At 39.0% G+C, this 19605-nt stretch overlaps 2 protein-coding genes across 2 annotated transcripts; both read right to left on the bottom strand.

Annotated features, from left to right (window-relative positions):
- Positions 1–10172: 10172 nt before the first annotated feature.
- Positions 10173–12420, bottom strand: LOC122049119 (protein NEDD1-like). Its single transcript, XM_042610572.1, has 5 exons — positions 12312–12420; positions 10942–11199; positions 10742–10846; positions 10569–10634; positions 10173–10427 (listed from the first exon to the last, which is right to left on the bottom strand). Exons 1-5 carry the CDS (start codon positions 12357–12359, stop codon positions 10179–10181), a joined length of 726 nt encoding a protein of 241 aa, XP_042466506.1. The 5' UTR covers positions 12360–12420; the 3' UTR covers positions 10173–10178.
- A 196-nt stretch (positions 12421–12616) lies between these two features.
- On the bottom strand, positions 12617–13503 carry LOC122048283. The gene is made up of 4 exons (XM_042609874.1): positions 13376–13503; positions 12949–13219; positions 12776–12853; positions 12617–12677 (listed from the first exon to the last, which is right to left on the bottom strand). Exons 1-4 carry the CDS (start codon positions 13501–13503, stop codon positions 12630–12632), a joined length of 525 nt encoding a protein of 174 aa, XP_042465808.1. The 3' UTR covers positions 12617–12629.
- Positions 13504–19605: the final 6102 nt, after the last annotated feature.

Here is a 19605-nt window from a genome sequence, read left to right as displayed (position 1 = left end):
CGGGGAAGAGTCACTCAGGAGAACACGGACTGCTAACTTCATCATTATGGACGCTCCCTCGGCGTACAACGTCATTCTGGGCCAATCGGCTCTCAAGGAGTTCCGGGCAGTCGTCTCAACTTTCCATCAGAAGATCAAATTACCCATGGAAGACCAAGTGGGAGAAATTAGAGGTGATCTGGCAGCGCGGCGTTGCTATGTGGAGATGGTGCGGGCAGAGTTAAGGTCCGCTTGGAAGGCCCCCCGTATCGAGGTAAATGTTATAACCGAAAAGCCACCTACTTTTGTTTATGAAGAAAAGGAGGAGGTACAGATTCACCCGGCTCGATCTGAGGCCACGACGTTCATAGCCTCCGACTTGGAGGCAAGCCAGAAGGAGGAGCTAACCAGATGTCTCCAATGAAACCACGACATCTTCACGTGGTCGACGCACGAGCTGCCAGGAATCTCGCCAAGCGTCGCACAACACGAGCTGCACGTTCGGCCGAACTCTCGCCCCGTCAAGAAAAGGAAGCAGGATTATAGTGCTGAGCAGAACGTCATCATACGGGCGGAAGTTGAGAAACTTCTGGAAGCCGGCCACATACGCGAGGTACAGTTCCCGAGCTAGCTAGCAAATGTGGTGCTAGTCTCCAAGCCCAGCAAAAAATGGAGAGTCTGCATCGACTTCCGTGACCTGAACAAAGCGTGTCCGAAGGATTTTTACCCACTACCCCGGATTGACCAAATGGTGGACTCAACCGCCGGGTGCGAACTAATATGCATGTTGGATGCATATCAGGGTTATCACCAGGTATCGCTCACCCTGGAAGATCAAGAGAAAGTCAGTTTCATCACGGTGGACGGCACTTACTGCTACAACGTGATGCCGTTCGGACTGAAGTACGCAGGGGCTACGTACCAGCGACTCATGAACAAGGTGTTCTGGAAGTAGATCGGGAGAAACCTAGAGGTATATGTTGATGATATACTCATAAATCATTCCGAGCGGCCAACCTCTGTGCAGATATAGAAGAAACTTTCCGGACATTACGAGCATACGGGATCAAGCTGAACCCACAAAAGTGTCTGTTCAGAGCAAAAAGTGGTCGTTTCCTAGGCTACATAGTCACTGAGCGAGGCATTGAGGCCAACCCTAGCAAGGTCAAAGCGTTACAGGATATGCCGCCGCCCAGAAAATTGAAGGAAGTCCAACGCCTTACGGGCCATATAACAGCGCTATCTCGGTTCATCTCCCGGGCAACCGATCGGAGCATGCCCTTCTTCAAGATCCTGCATCGGGCGACCAAATTCCAATGGGATGAGGAATGTGATCAAGCATTCGAAGAATTGAAGGCCTACCTAAATTCATTACCTGTATTAGCTAAGCCATCTGTCGGCGAGCCCCTCCGCATTTATCTGTCTTCAACCGAGTACGCGGTCGGTTCGGCGCTAGTCCGGCAGAATGGCGAAGAACAGCCAGTGTATTTCCTTAGCCACATTTTAAAGGATGCTGAGTCTTGCTAAGTTGGTCTTTAGAAGCTTACCTTCGCACTTGTTCTAGCCGCTCGAAGGCTCCGACCATATTTCCTAGGGCATACAATCATTGTCATGACAAATAGCCCCTTAAGCCAAGTTCTACTAAACCCCGAGGCGTCCGGGCGGCAGATCAAATGGACTACGGAGCTTAGCGAGTTCTGTTGGGTTTTTCGAGCCGCAAAAACCACATTTTTGCGTCGCGGAAACCCTGAAAGCCCCAGCCACCGGATCCGTGCAAAGAAAAAATAAAATAAAATTATGAGTACGAGTTTCTAAACTTCGATCTACAGTAGATCTACAAAGGGGAAACCTTTTATACCTTCGATGCGTGCCCTTTTCGTATCCCGCTCGTCCAAGGAGATGTCGGATCTCAAGTTGTCAAGGTAGACAACTGTCTATGCATATCCACATGAACAACTCGATGGAAGGAGAACCTTTGAGTGTGCTAGCACTCCAAGAAGGTCTCGGCAATGGAGAGGAGAGGGAGAGAAGAAAATGGAGCAAAGAAGAAGATGAAGGAATGAATGAGAATTACACACCAAATGAAACTCATTTTGCAATTGATGTGGCCGACCACATTAAGAGATGTGTAACCTCCATGGAATGCCAAGAGTTGTGACTCTTGGTAACTCCCATGAGGTGGAATCCTACTTAAGCAACCATGATGATGTGGAGCATCATCATTGGCCCAATCAATGCCAACTCACCAATGAGGTGGCATAAAGTCAAGTCAAACTTGACTCTTCATCTTCCTCTCAAGTCAAGTCAAACTTTACTTAATCTCTCTCATGGTTGATCTAATCCAACCATTTAATTCAAGCCAATTTAATATAATGAATCAAATTCATTTAATTAAATTAATTCAACGAGTCATAATCTAAATTAGACTCATTGAACACATGAATCAACTTGAGTCCAACTCAATTAGCCCAATTAGGATTACTCTTAATCCAATTTCATTTATCAAATTAATCTAATCCTCTTGGTTCATCATATGAACCTAATTTCCATCTAATTGTCCTTAGTGTGTGACCCAATACGTTCTTGTAACGTTGGCAATGCCCCTAAACCCATTTAGGAGCATAAGTAATGAGCGGTATCTAGTAATGCATCATTACTACCCAAGTTACAAGAATGTTGAGATCCAACATCACCTTGTGACTACTAATTGTGACTCCTCACAATATATGACAAGTGTCCTTCTATCCTAGACATCTAGATTGATCAATGTGAGGCATAGACCGTGTTATCCTCTAATCAATCTAAATCTTGAACTCCAAGTAGACTCACTAAATCAAAAGAGCTCAATATCTTATATTGACTCATTTGGGCATGGCCATGCACATCGTGGTCTCACTCTATCAAGAATATTGATGTCGCTCCCGTCATATAGGAGGGATAGATCATATCTACATCACTCACATCCCTCTGCATAATTCGTTACATGCCCAGTAATCGCCTTTATAGTCCACCCAGTTACGGGTGACGTTTGACGAAACCAAAGTACATAATTTCTTTTGTAGGGATCCATGGTGACTTCAGGTCCAAGGACTAGTAGTCATACTAATAGTCACATGACAAATTATATGACACTCATATAACGATCCATGATACTTTCTCATGGCGGGTCATTCAGTATACATTCTCCAATGCATACCCATGTGTCAACTTGATATCTCTATATCCATGACTTGTGAGATCAAGTCATCGAGTTGACCTACATGCTAGTCTTATTGCATTAACATTGTCCCTGAATGTTAATACTCGACTAGGAATGATTAAGAGTAGTGTTCCCTATATCATTTCACTATCGGTTCAACTAACCGATTGATATAGGTGAGAACCTTCTACTCAAGGATGCTATTATACTTAGTTTATTTGGCACAAATACAAGTAAGTATAATAACCAAAACACATGCCTTTATTTATATAAATATGAATATGATACAATAAGTCCATAATACAATCATCGAATGATTGGCTCTAGGACTCTAACTAACAATATCCCACTAGCACTAGTGCCAATCAATATAGGCTCTAAGCCCCAATGACCTAGTGTGACCATCATGCTTCCTCTGTGCCAAAGCCTTGGTCAAGGGATCTGCGATGTTAGCCTCTGTAGGTACTCTGCATATCTTCACATCTCCTCTCTCGATAATCTCTCGAATGAGATGGAAGCGCCGTAGTATGTGTTTGGTCCGCTGGTGTGAGCGAGGTTCCTTCGCCTGTGTTATAGCTCCATTGTTGTCACAAAAGATATCAATAGGGTCAGCGATACTGGGAACCACCCCAAGTTCAGTGATGAACTTGCGGATCCAAACTGCCTCCTTTGCTGCCTCTGATGCAGCAATGTACTAGGACTCTGTCGTAGAATCAGCTACTTTGTTCTGCTTCGAACTCTTCCAGCTCACAGCACCACCATTAATGCAAAATATGAACCTTAACTGCGATCGATAATCATCTTGATCGGTCTGGAAGCTGGCATCACTGTAACCATTTACAGCTAGCTCATCATTGCCTCCATATATCAAGAAATATTCTTTAGTCCTTCTTAAGTACTTAAGAATATTTTTGACCGCTATCCAGTGACTTTCACCTGGATCTGACTGGTATCTGCTTGTCATGCTCAAAGCATACGAGACATCAGGTCGAGTACATAGCATGGCGTACATGATATATCCTATGGCTGAAGCATAAGGGATCTGATCCATGCGGTCTCTCTCCTCTCTAGAAGAGGGGCCCCTAAGTCTTCGAAAGACTCACGCCATGTGACATCGGCAGAAATCCCTTCTTAGAGTTCTACATGGCAAACCGAAGGAGTACCTTGTCAATATATGTACTCTGACTTAGGCCAAGCAATCTCTTAGATCTATCTCTATAGATCTGTATCCCTAGAATGCGGGATACTTCACCTAAGTCCTTCATTGAGAAACATGTCCCTAGCCAAGTCTTGACAGACTGTAGCAAAGGGATATCTTTCCCAATGAGCAGTATGTCATCCACATACAATATGAGGAAGACAACTATGTCCCCTATAACCTTCTTGTAGACACAAGGTTCATCTTCATTCTTGATGAAACCAAACTGTTTGATTGCATCATCAAATCGAAGATTCCATCTCCGAGAAGCTTGCTTTAGTCCATAAATGGACCTATGCAGCTTACATACTCTTCTAATATGCTTTGGATCTACAAAACCCTCAGGTTGTGTCATGTACACATCCTCGAGTAGGTTTCCATTTAGAAACGCGGTTTTGACATCCATCTACCAGATCTCGTAATCGTGGTAAGCTACAATAGCAAGCATGATCCGAATGGACTTAAACATCGCTACTGGTGAAAAGGTTTCATCATAGTCAATACCATGAATCTGCTTGAAACCTTTAGCTACCAAGCAACCCTTATAGATAAGTCCATCCATGTCAGTCTTTCTCTTAAAGACCCACTTACACCCTATGGGTTTTACCCCTTCAGGTGGATCAACTAAAGTCCATACTTGGTTGGTGTACATGGATTCCATTTCGGATCTCATGGCTTCTAGCCATTTCTCAGAATCTGGTCTCATCACAGCTTCCTGATAGGTGGTAGGCTCATCCTCTATGAGCACAACGTCATCATGGTCAGACAAGAGAAATGAGTATCTCTCAGGCTGACGACGTACCCTATCAGACCTGCGAAGAGGTATGTCTACTTGAACTGGTTGTTGTTCCTCAACTCCTTGTGGAACAACATCATCCACAACACTTTGTGGTTCCAGTTTAACTTCCATCGAGGCTTCAGTTCTAGGATCCGCATAAGGATTGTAACTTATGTGTCATCAAGTACACATAACCATATCTACTGAAGTCATCAGTAAATGTGATGAAGTACCTATAACCGCCTCTAGCAGCGGCATTGATAGGGCCACATACATCACTATGTATGAGTCCTAACAAATCAGTCGCTCTTTCGTTGTGCCCACTAAAGGGAGTCTTGGTCATCTTTCCTAGTAGGCATGACTCGCATGTCTCATAAGATTCAAAATCAAATGAGTCCAGCAAACCATCCTTATGGAGCTGGGATAAGCGCTTGTCATTTATATGACCTTAGCGACAGCGCCAGAGATAGGTTTGGTTCAGGTCATTTGACTTGAACCTCTTGGTACTAATGTTATAGATAGGGCTCTCAAGGTCTAGAATATAGGGCCCGTTTATCAGAGGTGCACTACAATAGAATATTTCGTTTAAATAGACAGAACAACATTTGTTCTTTATTATAAATGAAAAACCTTTCTTGTCCAAACAAGAAACAGATATAATGTTCTTAGTTAAGGCAGGCACATAACAACAATCATCTAATTCTAGTACAAGCCCAGAGGGCAGAGACAGATGGTAAGTTCCTACAGCAATAGCAGCAACCCGTGCTCCATTGCCTACTCGTAGGTCTATCTCACCCTTCGTCAATGCCCTGCTATTTCTCAGCGCTTGTACATTAGTACAAATGTGCGAAGCACATTCGGTATCTAATACCCATGATGAAGAAATAGAGAGGTTGACTTCTATAACATGTATACCTGAAGTAGAAATCTTATTTCTCTTCTTCTTAAGATCTTCCAGGTATTCTTTGGAGTTCCTCTTCCAGTGCCTTGCTTGTCCTTGATATAGGTGACAAAGATGTTCAACCATATCGTAAGCGCCCATCAACTCATGTTGCTTCTGAAGCTCAGAGTTCATGGTTGCGAGCATAAGACAGGGCACATCTAATGCGTCATCTTGATGCTTCTTGTAAGCATCTCGGTCTGCTCGCGTGGCAGTGGCAGGAGGAGCCTCCGGAATGGGCTGCTCCAGAACGTAAAGTTTACGTTCTTGGGTGAGAACTATTCTCAGGTTCCTGTACCAGTCCAGGAAATTTGCTCCGTTGAGCTTGTCCTTCTCAAGAACAGATCGCAGGGAGAAAGTGTTCGTATTTGACGTCATGGTTATCTACAACAGAAAAATGCAGAAAATAAATATCATATTCTTTAAATCATTTAATTAGACCTTTAACTAAATGATGCTCCCACTGAATTCTATAATTCATGTGGGGCAAGATCCTTATCATACTATCCTTGAGTTAGCTTTGGCTAATACGCCCAAGACTTAGTATGATCGGTAGGTAACTAATTACCAATTACATCTCTATGCAACTCTTGTTTATAGGATCAAAAATCCGCATTTATATTAAAACTCAAGTTAGCTTTGGTTAATACGCCCAAGAGTTAATATAAACGTGATTTTGACCTATCTACCAACCATTGGATAATGCCTATAGTTAAACTCGATTCAATTGAGTTAACTAGTTACTCAATCTAATTGAGTTGTACTCACCCATGCGTTGATAGGCGGGACCAAGATTGTCCCTCCGTACCCTACCAAGATAGTATGTGTTGCTCTGCTTTGGCAGATTCAACAACAACATGCGATCGAGGTAGTGGTAGGTATCACGGCATGGTAGGCATTACGAGTTGTCACGATTTAGATCTAATCTAAACGATGATGCGTATCATATACTCGATAGATCTAATCTAATCGAAGGGTGCATCATGTGCATGACTTAGATCTAATCTAATCGTTAGGCACTAATTAATTACTTAATTAACTAGCATGCATCACATACACATAAAAGTAATTAATTAAATAATTTTGTGATTATGTCATGGCCCTACTACGATCTTCTCAAGCCAATGAGAAGATCGGATGGTCAACCTAAGGTCAACAGCTTCTCAAGTGCCTTCCTTTTGACCACCTTGTGTTGCTCGCGCCTTCCTCGTAACTCCGTCTTGAGTGGACCTTCCACCGCTTCAAAATTTACATTACATTTTGAAACTTGAGTTACATTCGCACTACAACAAAAACCCTCATAGACATCGGTTTTCCACCGGTGTCTATTTCATTTTCGACCGATGTCTATGAAGCCGATGTTAAAAGTCTGCCATTGTAGACATCGGGTTAAAACCGGTGTAGTATCACTTAACGACACCGGTCTTCGAATAGGTTATTAACCGGTGTAGTATCACTTAACGACACCGTTTCATCAACGGTGTAAAACTGATGTAATATTGTATGTTAATAACACCAGTTTTGGCAGCGGTAAATGACCGATGTAATATTAGTTAATAACACCAGTTTTGCAACAGTGGAAAACCGATGTAATATGTATATTTTTTAACAGCACAAATTTAATTTCCGAAATAATGAAAAATCGACAATAATAAAAAAAAAAACACAAATATTCACAAATTATACAAATATTCTTCATTCAACAATATCCATAAAATACACAAATATTCACAAATTATATAAATAATCTTCTTACAACAGTATCCATAAAATACCCAAACATTCTTTTTACATCAAAAGCTAGCTAATAGATATCAACATCAAGGTAGAACATTCTTTTAACAACACATCAAGGTAGAACCGCACTTCAAATGTAATCTAGCATGCATTCAGCCCACTCGAACCGCACTTCATCAATTTCAACTATGGAGTACTTGAGATTTGTAAACTGTAAAAACACATAAATAATATATTAGTAGGCATCATACAATAACTTACTAGGCATAATACAACAACTTACTAGGCATGATAATGGTTGAACAAAGAAATATGACTACACAACAAATCTAGTGAAGCATAGAAGAGTAAAGCTACCTCTGATGAAGCTTATAATTGCAGGGAGCAGTGTTGTCATTTTTAGTCAACTTCTATAAAATCTTCTACCATTGTTGAATGTACGTTTGTAGTTGATGCCAAACGCATTTCATCAATTTCTATTGTAAGCAAGGCGTCGCATACAACCCGTCCAACTTGGAGAATTTTTGGGCAACTTGATAGGATGTAACTATAATGAGCAAAAAGATCAACAACGAAAGTTCAACTGCAATAAATAGGGCACTTACCTGCAATTGGGCATCGAGGATGTGGTTTCTTTGTGCTTATGTAGTGGATTACTGGTTCCTTCTCATAAATATGCTTGCAGTCCATCCTGCTTGATGAAGAACAACAGATAGAAAGAACACGGTTTATGACTTTAATAATAATAATAACATACCTTTTGCTTGGGAAACAAAAAAAAAAAGTGAAACAGACTAGTCATAAGCTTCTTCATCACTTGATAAATAAATATACATTAAGCATTGTTCAAGGAACATGAACAATTGAATCAACAGAATCTATTAAAAGGTTTTTTTGAGTTGTTAGAATGAAATATAAGTAGAAAGCTATGGAATGTTGTCTACGACATTAACATATCTCACATTGCATTCTACAAAGCACACAAATTCATAGTTCGCAACTAATCAAATAAGGACTCATGCCAAATTGAATATGGTTCAAGAAGGAACATGATTTCCAAGGAAACCAAGCTCTGCATTTTAAGAAAGTTCACTTAAAATAGTTGTTTTTAGTTAACTTGTGAACTAAAAAAGTCTGATCATCGTCTAATTCTTGTTAGCCATCTCTGCTCACTATTGAATATGGATCTGATAGAGAAATTCAAAAAATATGAACAATTGAATGTTTTCGCTTAATCAACATGAGAAGATGTAAATTACCTCTGGGATTGATGGTGCATATGGTGTTCTTTTCAAGACTTTTAGTCACTCTGCAAACATGTCAAGAGTTTGAAGATGGACAAGAAGATTAATTTACCATGAAACAAATAATATAAAGCCGAAATAAATAAATGCTTAGGACATATTTGAAGGAAAACATCAAATAGCAAACGATGAGATTATACTATGCATAGCCAGCCGTGGTAATATTTCTTCAAATTTATTAACATATAAAGCAGTGGTATTCAAATTGTTCACACATGCTATTAGTCTGCCAAGAACATCATCAAATTTTAGTAATTCTTTTGCAACTTTAACAGAAGCATCAATTGCTTTAGAACTCAGTTGTATTTTTCCTTCTCATGAATACATCAAGTAAATTAGTTGTGTTTTAGAACTGTGGGAAACAACACCCAAGGTGAGACATGCATAAGACTTACAGAAAAGACATACTGTGGTTGCAGAGCAATCATCTAGTAGAAATCAATTCACTAACAATTATTGAATTGAATCAGAGATGTAAACCAAAGACACGCAGGTCACTCTAGAATAATCATTAACAGTGGTTGAACTGAAGAAAAGATGTAAACCAGAGAGACGGGGAAAAAAATGATTTCTTTATTTATTAAACTTTTGATGAATACCCAAAATCACAGTGAAAACACTTCTTTAAATATCACAGAAATATATTGTATCTGTTCTCACTTATAATTTGTTTCACAAGGCTAATCAAGCATCATAACAGGTATCAATAAACTAGCACAGATGTAATTTTCAATCAATCTTTATTTAAAAAGATAGATTTTTTTTATCTATGTGCACTGCCTGTGATCTAATAATCTAAAACCCAAACGTGTGATTTTCTCAGATTACTTGATGAAATTGAATCTAAATCTATCATATGAGATCAAATAAACTAATAAAAACCTTTGCAGCATCTATATGCTTGCATGTTCTGCATGACCTGACAGGATTGTTTAGCATAAAAAGAACAAACATGACTATGAAAGGCATGCTATCATCAGCATATAAATAGACTATTTAATGAAGCAGTGAAAAAAAGAATCAAGATGACTATGAAATACATGCTATTCTTGGCAGATAAGATATCTTACCTCTGAACTACTGTATGCACGAAGAACTGTGAAAGGTTGAGGTTTCCCTCGAACATCATAGAATACTACACGTCCATTATTTGTCCCAGCAGCCAATAGATTACCATCATCACAGTATGCCAGCGATGAGAAGGGTGCCTCAAAAGGCATGCAATATGAGGGTCTTTTTGTTCCAGAATCAAACATATACAACTTTTTATCAAGACCAACTGTAACAATAATCTACAGGGAAAACAAGTCAGGATATAATGGCCATTGATTTTCTATAGAACAAGCACCTCCCATCCATCTAAACTAGCCAAACCATGTATAATTATCCACCAGAAATCCAAATCATTTAATAGATTCCTAGGAAGATAATACCTTGTCACTTGATGGAGAGAAGCAAATACCAGTTGTTGGGGCAGAATGCTGTTTCAACCAAGAAACCTGACACCAAGAGCCAGAGTGAATGGAGATCAATTTTTTAGTGAATGCAGGGAACAAATACAATTTCTCCTTCGTTTTAGCAGATTAAGAAAAATTATTTTACTAACCTTTGGACTGCGACCAGTTGTATCCCAAATATGAACAGATCCATCATCCCCAGCTGTTGACAAAAGATGTCGACTAAATCGAGAATAATCAAGTACTCTTAGTACCTGCAATCGCATCACCGATACAGATTCATGTTAAACCAAAAAGATGTTAGTAGAGCGAAAGTTTGGAATTTTCAAAATATTTGACAGCCAATAACCTGCCCATTTGGATCCTTGAGTTCAGCCCGTGTTCCGGAAGCAAGATAATGAAGTATGAGATCCCCCTTCTCGTTGATGGATGCTAAATGTTCATCTTTGCAGTTGTACATTACACCTGTAATTGTGTCAATATGACCACTCAACCGTTTGATGCACCTTTTCCTCTGCAGGTCCCATATTCTGACAATATGCCCACTTCCTCCAGAGCAAAGATATCTAGAACTTTTATTACTAAAGCTGATACAATTTATGGATTCCTACAAAATAGAGAAAAGTAAAAAAATCTTTAAAATGTTTGATATATTATGCACTCATAATTACACAGATAAGAAGTGTTTTTATTACTTAAACCCATGGCCATATTGTCATTTAGGTCCTGTTAGGCATCAATCAGAATCGGTAAGCTTACTAAAAAAATACAGGTATAGTCACCCAGACTGCGAGTATGCACTAATTTGTCCCTAATCACAACAAGGGGAAACAAGGCTCAGGAGCGGTACTTAGCATTACAATGAAACATACAAAAATAACGTAAAGGATTCATATTATTACAATTGCAAATATCGAAACACGGCACAGTCATAAAATTTCTCTTAATTTTTACCATCAAGTGAAAACTTGCAGAATAATCAAGCTGTACTCATTCTATGTTTACAAGCAACATTTTCCATGCTCTGCACTCAAACGCAAAGAAAAAAAAAACTACCTGGAAAAGGAGAAAATCTAGCTTTTAAGTCTCTTATTTCTTCAATGTGTAACATCAGAATAAGCAATTTTTGCAAAGTCATCAACTGTAAAAGTCAAAGTCAGACTTTGCTATATTGGCAGACATTGCTGTACAATTAGATGAAAAGAAATAACCTACCTAGCAAAAGAGATATGCTAGCTATTTTCTTCTTATTTGTTCAACATGTATGCTAAAATTCATAAGGGAGTCAAACGAACAATCACCATTGTTCGAAGAAAATATTGATGGAAGAAAATACCCAGACACAACATAGCAAGAAGGTGGCAATTTCTATCGTGCCAACAGTTCCAGTGCTTTTAGTTTATTTATTTTGTCCATGATTTAGATGGAAAAGAAATCGGTAGCAATGTTACTGACTCCATGCAGGACATTCTAGTAGAAATCAATTCACTAACAATTATTGAATTGAATCAGAGATGTAAACCAGAGACACGCAGGTCACTCTAGAATAATCATTAACAGTGGTTGAACTGAAGAAAAGATGTAAACCAGAGAGACAGAGAGACAGGGGGGAAAAAAATGTAGGCAATGATTTGAATGGCATCCGGGCATCTGTAAATTTCCAGAAAACCAGATGTATTGATCACAATAGAACAAATTAATGAGCAAACAATGAGCTACCTCAATGTCATCAGCAAGGTCGCTGCCGTGAGAAGGAAAGGATCCCATACTTTGGTCATTTTTATTCCAAAGTGATATCTTTTTATCGTCACCAGCACTAGCAACCACTAGGTCTGCACGAACATAAAGATTAAACTTTAGTAAGATTTTCCCACCGTAAAAGTTAGCCACCATCTGCTGGATTAACAAAATTAACTAAGTTATACAAGATACAAAATAAATTTGAATGATGAGTCATGGGAAAATTAAATTCTGACGGAAAAATTCCAATTCGATCATAATCAATGATAGCAATTAGTATTACCTCTCCCTTTTGCTTCATTCTGAATCACTCTCCATGGACATGGCCTTTAATCCTCTTCTCCTCTGCGAATTATGGAACAGGAAACAAAAGAACATGAGATGTGAATGGGATGTAGGAACGAGACGAGCAAATTAGTCGAAGGTAGAGAGAGAATTTCTACCTTTCTTGATCCCTTCTTCTCCCTGACTACATACCTCTCCTGTGAGAGATCTGACAGCCATGCTCCAGGACTCACCAACTAGATCGAGTTTGTCAAAGAAATTAGAGGAAAAAATTAGTTTTTTCGACTGTTTGATCTTAAAAATCGGATTTTTGGAGGGAATGGAAGCGTACGAGTATGCATTTTTGGACGAATTTGGATCTCTTCTTGGGTCGCTGCGGCAGCTTGCACCCCTTCATCACCATGAAGTCCTCCTCCTTCTCCTTGTTCGACAGTGAAACGAAGAATCGAGGTAGAGAGGCTGCCGAGGCTCTTTCGTCGGCGTTCTCGCCCTCGCATACCAACGCCGCTGATCCCCTGGTCGTGTAGCAATGGTCATCCTTATCCGGAGACGACGAGACAGATCGGGAGTTATGGTTCTCGCTCCCGGCTGATTCTGACCTCCTGTGGATAAATCCGAGCAGTGGTTACTTCCATATCTCACCGCCGACACCTCAAACTAGATCAAACCCTAACTTTTCCGGATCAACCTCCGATCTATTACCTGAGGGGATAAAGAGGCGGGTGCAGGGGGGACTCTTGATCTACGATGCGACGGACATTCCGAGACGCGATTCCCCTCCAGACGCCAGATTTTGCGGCGGATCCTTTGTCCCTGACCTTGATGCGGCGGAGGCGCTTGCGGCACCCCCATTGCAGAGTGATGTGAGGATCGTTGCAGAGCCCATCGCGGCGGAGGAGAGATTGTTTTTGTTTTTTCCTCCTCCTCCTCCTTCTTCTTCTTCTTCTTCTTTCAAACAGGTAAAGGAAAGTGCTGCAAAATCTAAACTCGAGAGTAAAGAAGCATACATAGAAAGCAACCACCACTCCAGCCACGTAATCGGAGGGCAGTTTAATGGAGGCACTAAAGAATCCATGGAGGTAGAGATCTTGCGACGCAAATGCAGCACCTGATCACAGAACAAGGTAGGTTCAAAGATGCCCCTTTCTTTTTTTAAAAAAAATCTTTTAACAGAACCTATTCGTTGGTCGAGGGACAGGTGGACAGTCCGGCCATCGCCGTGAAGCATGAGGTTGGAGTCTTCGAACAGTTGGGTGTAGCCTTCCTCAAAGGAGATAGTGGCGAGGTTGGGCAACTCCGAGAGGAAAGCAGCCTCATGGGAAGGGAGCAGAACCGAACACAAAAACAGGAGGAAGTAGAAAGGAAAAGATAAAGTATGGATTACCGGAATGAGAAGAAGGCCTCCTCTTCTCAACCAAATGGAGGAGTTGGAGGAGATGCGGTGTGGTTGGACGGAGAAGCAAGTTCGTCGTGTCTTGATCCTGATCGGGAAAGGATCTAGGAAGGGGGAAGAGGGAGATGAGGCTGAGAGAGATGGTCGAAGGTTTAGGTTTAGGCTGAGAGAGATGTCTCGGTTTAGGTTTACGCGAGAGAGATGGTCGCGCGGAGGAAGGGGCGGGATAAAGATTTAGGTTTGGAGGGAAAACACTTAGGCAGATTTTGGCTTGTGGGGAAAATTAAAATATTTTATTTGGGTTCATTAACATCGGATTTTAAAAACCGATGTTAAAATCGATGTCTATTAACGAAAAAAAGGGCGCTCATAGACATCGCCTAAAAAACCGATGTCTATGAGCTAAAATCTGCGCTCATAGACACCGGTTTTTAGAAAAACCGGTGTAAAATACTCAAAGACATCGGTTTTAGCCTAAAACCGTTGTTGTTCCACTGATGTGTATGAGCGATTTTGTTGTAGTGTCGAGTCTAAATCTAATTTACAACCAGAATATAAATAGGGAGGCACGATGCGCAGGTCGCGTATCAAATACAGCACACACAAACACATGACGGCACGCATGCCGTATTATAAATTACAACACAAATCCAATCATATTGGGTCTTTTTGGGCCATGACTATCACAAAAATAATATATAATTATAAATTATATATTTTTCATAATTTTCTGTAATTTTTCATAATTTTTACAATTTTTATGAGTAAAATTTTCCCGGCGGTCCCGATTAGCGATTTCGGGCGGAATCGCGGAGCAAATCCCCTTGCGGGGTTAGGGGCAGTACCCCTACCCATGATCTAACCATCGCGAGTTGCTCCTAAGCGATCCTACAGCGCCTTATCCCACTGTCCCAAAAAGTTTTGGGTCGAAACATTGCCGTAATGGAAAAATCTTCTCGGTAGTCGAAGCCTACAAGTGTCTAAACACTTGTGCTTCGCTTCTACGAGAAAAATACCCTTTAAAAATATAAAAAACATGAAATTACAGAAATTCACAGAATGTTTATTTTTCATAAAAACCAAAATAAACTCGTACACGCCTTCGCATGTGGCTCTGATATCACTGTTGGGTTTTTCGGGACGCGAAAATCGCTTTTTCGCGTCGCGGAAACCCCGAAACTCCCTAGCCAACGGATCCGTGCAAAGAAAAATTTCGAAAAACTACGAGTACGAGTTTACCTATATCTACACTTAGATCTACATGGAGAAAATCTTATACCTTCGATGCGTGCCCTTCGCGAGTCCCACTTGTCCAAGGAGATTCCGGATCTCTAGTTGTCAAAGTAGACAACTCTCTAGAAGTATCCACACGAACAAGATGTGTTCTCTAACACACAAGGATGGAGAAGAGAACACCACAAGTGTGCTAGCACTTCTTGATGCTCTCGGATGGGATTGGAAGAAGAAGAAAGGAAAAGAAGAGAACACACTCCTCTAATGTAACACCCATAGGGTCCTTAGCAAAATTCTAGAATATTTTATCATGAATAAAGAAAAAAATATATATGCTTTAGTTAAATTTTGCTCCTAGCCGAACACTTAAACAAATAAAATAGAAATAAAAATATATAAGGTCTAGGACTTGAACTCTAGATCTCTCATTAGATGCCTGAATAAGATAACCACTAGACCAAGAGAAATTATTGTTAGAAAAGAGAGGGAAACCATAATTAAATGTAAGAAGAAAAGGCTCTTCTCTTAGAAGGAGAAGTGAGAGTTGTCTTCTTCCTCTCTAATGAAGAGATGCTCTAGAATATTCTTTTCTTACTCACCAAGAAGGGATGAATCTAGACTTTTCTCTTAATTATGAAGAGAGTAAAAGAAAGGAGGAAGAAAAATATATTTTTCCTTCCTCCTCTCATGATGAATAAAAGGTGGAAATTAAAATGAGTTGGCATTTTTCCTCATTCACCTTCCTACTCCCTCCTCCTCCACCGTGATCTCTTATTCACCATTTCCTCTTCTTACCGAGACCAAGGAGCAAGGAAGCTTCCCCTCTCTAGGAAGGATCCACAACAAAGGTTAAATCTCTAAGGAAAACAAGCGCAAGGATGTGAGTATCCCCTCACTGCAGTACAAGTAGCTTCGGTTTAAAATGTTTTTTGAAACTCTAAAAATTTTCTTGCAAGAATGTGGTCAAGATAAAGAATAGGTAGTCACTTAGGGTTAACAAGTGATAAGAGATTCTTCATGTTATAGAAAAAGAAAAAGAGATATTTAGAGCCTTATTGCATGTTTCGGCCAAGGATGGAAGAGAGGACCTAGAACAAGTTTTCTTTGATCACATGCTTAATTTTTCTACTCTATGATATATGAATTTCACATGTTGTTAGTTAAGTCTTCATTCTTCATGTTGTGAAAAAAAAAGAGATACCTATCTATATGGTTCGGCCAAAATTGTTTATAAGGCCTTAGGTCAAGAATTTTAGATAGAAACCATACTAGTTGTACCTCTTTGTGATGTATGAATTTTTACATGTTTATAACCAAGGTTTTTATGCTTCTTATGGAATAAAATGGTATGAAACCCTACTGATATGTTTGGCCAAATTGAAATAAATAGGTTAGGGTTAGAGTTTTGAACTCAAATAGGCTTATTCATGAAGTATAGTGCCTTGTAGGTACTTGTACAATGCTCTATAGGTACTTAGATTAAATGTGCATGTTACATGTTTAAGTCTTATGCTTCTTATGGAATAAAAAGACATGAAACCCTACTGATATGTATCGGCCAAATGAAAATAAATGGGTTAGGGTTAGAGTTTTGAACTCAAATAGGCTTATTCATGAAGTATAGTGCCTTGTAGGTACTTGTACAATGCTCTATAGGTACTTAGATTAAATGTGCATGTTACATGTTTAAGTCTTATGCTTCTTATGGAATAAAAAGACATGAAACCCTACTGATATGTTTTGGCCAAATGAAAATAAATGGGTTAGGGTTAGAGTTTTGAACTCAAATAGGCTTATTCATGAAGTATAGTGCCTTGTAGGTACTTGTACAATGCTCTATAGGTACTTAGATTAAATGTGCATGTTACATGTTTAAGTCTTATGCTTCTTATGGAATAAAAAGACATGAAACCCTACTGATATGTTTCGGCCAAATGAAAATAAATGGGTTAGGGTTAGAGTTTTGAACTCAAATAGGCTTATTCATGAAGTATAGTGTCTTGTAGGTACTTGTACAATGCTCTATAGGTACTTAGACTAAATGTGCATGTTACATGTTTAAGTCTTATGCTCCTTATGGAATAAAATGATATGAAACCCTACTGATATGTTTCGGCCAAATTGAAATAAATGGGTTAGGGTTAGAGTTTTGAACTCAAACATGCTTATTCATGAAGTATAATGCCTTGTATGTGCTTAGATCAAGTTTACATGTTATGTGGATAAGTTCTATGCTTCATATGGAACCAAATGATATAAAAACCCTACTGATATGTTTCGGCCAAATTGAGATAAATGGGTTAAGGTTAGAGTTTTGAACTCAAACATGCTTATTCATGAAGTATAATGCCTTGTATGTGCTTAGATCAAGTTTACATGTTATGTGGATAAGTTCTATGTTTCATATGGAACCAAATGATATAAGAACCCTACTGATATGTTTCGGCCAAATTGAGATAAATGGGTTAAGGTTAGAGTTTTGAACTCAAACATGCTTATTTATGAAGTATAATGCCTTGTATGTGCTTAGATCAAGTTTACATGTTATGTGGATAAGTTCTATGCTTCATATGGAATGAAATGAGGTTGAAACCTACTGATATGGTTCGGCCAAGATGGATTAATTGGGTTAGGAAAGAGTTTAAACCTAACCAAACATGCTTATGCATTTTCATGATATGTAGCCTTTGATATATAAGTAGATTAAGCTTTCATGCTTTATGATGTGATGAAAATATGCTTTACGATATGTTGCATTTCTATGTCTTATGATAAGATGTGCCATGTTTATGATATGATATGATAGACTTATGACATGATAGGCTATGGTCATGATATGATATGCTAGACTCATGATATGATATGCCATGTTCATGATATATTATGCTAAGTTCATGAGATGATATGCCAAGTTTGATGATAAGAAAATAACATGTTATACTTTATGTTATGATAAGAACATGTTATATAATGCATGTGTGAATTGCTTATGTAAGAAGAAAAGCCTAAAGAGTTGCTTCCCTTAAGTTGGGACCAAGAGCATTCTTCATGTTATAAAAAAGAGTTGCTTCCCTTAAGTTGGTGTTGGTTGCTACTCGGAAAACCTATAGGTTCCACTGTACAAAAATTTTGTACAAAGGTCTAAACCTTTTCCTAGCTACCATGTGTTCTTTTAAATTAAATTTTGGATCGCCTGCGGAACTTAACACGTTTGATCCAAAACTTAATCTATTTGTTCTTTTAGGTTTTGACTTGGATCTCCTGCGGAACTTAACACGTTCGACCCAAATCACCTTAAGTTATTAATTCCATTAAATATTAATTTCCATAATTGGTTCCCAGTACTGACGTGGCAAGGCACACGACCTTCTTAGATATGGGAGCAACCACCACCGACTAGACAAAATCTTTTATAGAAATCTAATATTTTATTTCCTAAAATAACTTTAGGTTAACCAAAAAGAACAATCAAATCACAAGGAAAAGAAAAAACAAAAGAACACAATATCGAAAAACATATTCGAAATTCTAGAACGTAAGCCTCTTGTATTTGGTATTATTTCCATAAATAACTAGTATGATGCGGAAAGAAAAATTACTAGTTATACCTTGTAGAAAAACCTCTTGATCTTCTACCGTATTCCTCTTCTAACCTCGGACGTTGTGTGGGCAACGATCTTCCGATATGAGAAACCACCAACCACCTTCTTCTCCTCCTAGCTAGGTTCGGCCACAAAGAAAGATGCTTCACCAAGGAAGAAAATCAAAACACTAACCAAGCTCCAAGAGATGCTCGCTTCCTCTCCTTCTTCTTCTTCTTCTTCTTCTCCAAGTAGTATCCGACCACCACGAGAACTCCAAGAGGGATGAAGTATTCGGCCACCACAAGAGGAAGAGAGGGAAAGGATGGTGATAATGGCCGGCCACACAAGGAACAAAAGAGGGAGAGAAAAATAATAGAGGTTGTCTCTCTTGAAGGCACCCCCACCCCTTCTTTTATATTCCTTGGCCTAGACAAATTAGGAAATTTAATTACAATAAAATTTCCTCAATTTCCTTGACATGATTTAATTGAGAAAAATAAAATAAAATTTCCCAATTAAATCTACATTGGCCGGCCACATCATTGGAGAACAAATTTGACAAGTTTCAATCAACAATTAAAACTTCCTAATTTGTTTCCAGAAATTTTAAAATTAAAATTTCTCTTAAAAAATCTCTACATGGTTAATAAAAGAAATTTCTATAATTTTAATTTTATCAACATGTGAATAATTTTTTTAAAGAGAAAATAAAATATCTCACCAATCTACAAATAAGGAAAGAGATCTAATCTCTTCCTTTAATCTTTTGTAAATTTTA

Source organism: Zingiber officinale, chromosome 2B (genome assembly GCF_018446385.1).
Source record: "Zingiber officinale cultivar Zhangliang chromosome 2B, Zo_v1.1, whole genome shotgun sequence".
Lineage (NCBI taxonomy): Eukaryota > Viridiplantae > Streptophyta > Magnoliopsida > Zingiberales > Zingiberaceae > Zingiber > Zingiber officinale.
Note: the sequence above shows the minus strand (reverse complement) of the source record. Positions and strands in the feature narration are given on the sequence as shown.